Source organism: Notothenia coriiceps, unplaced genomic scaffold (assembly GCF_000735185.1).
Source record: "Notothenia coriiceps isolate Sejong01 unplaced genomic scaffold, NC01 NC01_scaffold00003312, whole genome shotgun sequence".
In the NCBI taxonomy this organism is placed as follows: Eukaryota; Metazoa; Chordata; class Actinopteri; order Perciformes; family Nototheniidae; genus Notothenia; species Notothenia coriiceps.
The window spans coordinates 126096-129385 of NW_011336013.1; the positions used below are offsets into that span (position 1 = coordinate 126096).

General features: G+C 42.1%; 1 protein-coding gene across 1 annotated transcript in view; it reads right to left on the reverse strand.

Annotated features, from left to right (window-relative positions):
• LOC104941310 (ankyrin repeat and IBR domain-containing protein 1-like) overlaps nt 1-3290 on the reverse strand; it is a 48037-nt gene that overhangs the window by 8659 nt on the left and 36088 nt on the right. The window contains 1 exon segment of the mRNA XM_010766396.1: nt 1439-1505. Coding sequence (XP_010764698.1) covers nt 1439-1505 — 67 coding nt within the window.

Consider the following 3290-nt stretch of genomic DNA (forward strand, 5'->3'; position numbering starts at 1 on the left):
GATATAGAGCGTATACCACGGGTAGAATTGTAAATTACTTTTCACAACAAGTCAGTATCCCTCCGCGTCTGAGAAAAACAGTATACAGTTGGGCTGTCACGTCGGGCCGAACCACACCCCTTAGCTGTGATATAATGAGCATATACCACGGCCTGTCGTGAGCTATTGCTTAATTAGATTGACCCTCCAGAAAAACGCGGGCTAAAATCCTTGATTATGCGATTAAACATGCGGGGTTTTTATGTGATTTTATGCGGCGAAATTGCGGAAAGTTGCGAAAAAGAATAGATTTTTTTTTAAATATTGGGCTGTCTTATTTATTCTCTCTCACACNCAACGCGACCTCTGGTGTTGAGAGATGTATCCATGATAGATCTCCTAATGTTGCTCTTAAAGTGCACCAGATTGATGCTTTTAACTTCAATATTTAAAAAAACTGCTATTGATATTTAATTGACTGTTGCAATGAGCGTTGANCCGCCGCTTAAAGGTGGGGGGCGTGGATCGGCCATAGAGCCCATAGAGTTAAAGGTGGTGGACTGTAACCTGTAAAATCCATAGATTTAGGAGGTCCCCTAATGGCCGTTAGCTGTAAAAATCCATAGATTAGCCGCACCGTTATATAAGCCGCAGCGTCGAAAAATGGGGAAAAAGGCGCGGCTTATAGTCCGAAAATTACGGTATATAAAACATGTCTGCAAATTTTTTTTTTAAAAATACCAAACAGATCATACATTTTAGCCATGCCTCATTTCGCTCTATTTGCTCTTTTCCAGCCCTGTTTTTGCAAGGGCTGATTCTGCTTTTGTGGCAGACTACAGTGCCACCTACAGGCCTGGCTTATGTACTACAGCGTCTCCAGCGCTTTCAAGCGGTCTCTCATTCCCCTGATAGGTGGAGGGTTGCCCATATAGGCGGAGAACCCCTTTTCTGACGTCAAACATTTTTTTTAAATAATAATCAGATCCGTTGCAGCCCCGTTTTTAGAGATTTGGGTATGGAGGAAAAGAGAGAGGGTTGTGTTTTCTGACACTTGGTGAGTTCCCTGACACACCGTGGACACATATTCATGTATAAAAGACATACAAAAGTGCATTTTGCATGATAGGTCCCCTTTAAGGTAAGGTACACCACTGCTATCAGATTCTACTGAAATCCTAACAGAGAAAACGTGGCTATGCTAAACGGGATGTAATTGCCTGCACCGATGGGGCTTAAGAGGACTCTAGACAAAGCCTACTCACAGCTTTCTTGTAACTTACAATTGCCTGCAGAATAATAACTAAACTCACTGTTGTTAATAAATTCTTAAAACACCTTTGCGGTGTTTCTTTCTCCCTCCTGCCTACTTCTAAAAGCTCAATATCAGAGGACTAGATTAAGATTAGTCTGAATGTGTAATAAAGATTGACACGGTTATGGCAGACTGCACACTCACTTCCACTGAGGGCTCGACTGAGCTGCTCCATTTTCTCTTTGGCGGTTTTCAACAGGCGCTGCTCCAGCTATTGTGAGGAACAAAGAAGCTGTTAGACTTTATTGTTGGGTAAAACATTTCTTGAGAAGACTGTCTGACCAAACATTGAAGGAAATGCCACACTGTGAGGCAGAATGAGCCAACAAAAGGTAGACGCAGAGGGCTTTTTTTTTTTTTGTTGAATCAAGACATTGTGATCTGCTTATTTCTGCTACAAGAATACTGAGAAAGTAGGAGAGAGTCAAGTAATATTGTTAGAGTACAAATTGTTTGATCAGTTTGTAGTGCATTGAAAAGTATGTCCACCTAAGAGGCCCTGGGGCCAGTTTTACAATATGTGTCTGTACAGAATGCAAAGCAGACATTATTAGCCGCATTCACACCGCAGGACTTTCCCTGGTACTTTGGTTCTTTAGTTCCGTTAGTACCAATAATGTCGCGTTCACACCGCCGGGACTACTCGGGCCGGGAACTCTTTTGGCCATTTTCAGTCCCTGCTAGAGAGGTGGTACGAACCTGGTGATAAAAGAGTGCCAATTTCTATTCTATTTCTATTGGCTGGGCGAATTGCAAACCACGCCCCGTTAGAGGCGTGGTTTGCAATTCGCCCAGCCAATAGAAATAGAATAGAAATTGGCACTCTTTTATCACCAGGTTCGTACCACCTCTCTAGCAGGGACTNAACACGCCGCATCGTTAGACTGCTTTGAGGCTAATTAAATGTGGACTAATACAAAACGGTACAACCCTTCTTAATGAACCTGGAGAAATATGTATTTTGTATTCAATCTGGCAAATGTTTTTCAAAACATGTCAGTGAATGAATATTTCATTTATTCTTGTATTTAATAACTGCACTGCTGATAAGGTATTCGGGTTGCTTCTGAGATTAGTTTGACATGCGTAGTTGTTTCAAACGTCTGAACCTCAAGTTGCCTAATTTCCAATTCCCTTCCAGTGAGGGAGTGCTCGGTACAGACTGAATGATTGAAGGCTTGGTTCGGAGATGAAAGGGTCTGAATGATCTCAGTGCTCATCTCTCCTGGAACAGAACACTCAGACCACATTTGAAGCAGACTCCCCTACTGGAGCTGCCAGTTTATAAATTCACCTATTCCATTTCATACCAAAAAAGGAATCCAGGAAAAAGTGCAACTGTAGCCCATGATGAGCAGTACATGGCAACTTTGTTCTGCCAGCAACATGTTGATTTGTTGATTTGAATAAGGGATATTGTGATGGGTTCAACTGCTCCATAAGAGCATCTGTTGAATCAAACAATACAGTCTAATTTAAATGAGGGGATATGCTCTTTTTGACTAAATCTGTTTTTGACGTTTCTAAGGAGTATGCAGAGTTCCAGTACAGACGGAGACACAGGCAGAGGAGGAGAGGCGACATGTCGAGTCTCCGGAGCAACACACCTGACCCCGACGACTCCAGTGACAGCATCTTAGGTACTGCAGGCAGAAAGGACAGACATATCCCTCAGGGAGTTTGCATGGTTCAATTGGTAATGATCTAAAGCCTGATAATCTCACACGTTCAAACCATTCCTGGTTGTGATTGGCTCAGTTAGGTCTGCACGTAAAATAAATGATATTAGTTTATATTTCTATCAATTATTGTTTGTTAATAAAAAATAGGCATAATAAAGTCAAAGGAAGGCAAGTCATAAAAAAGCCTGCCAAAATTGTGCACCCCGTGCAACTGTGTGTTGGAGCATAAGAGAAAATCCACGGTGACGACCCACTTTGATTCATTCAAACATTCGAAAATGCTTTCTGCTGCTGCGGACAAGAAAGCCAAACAA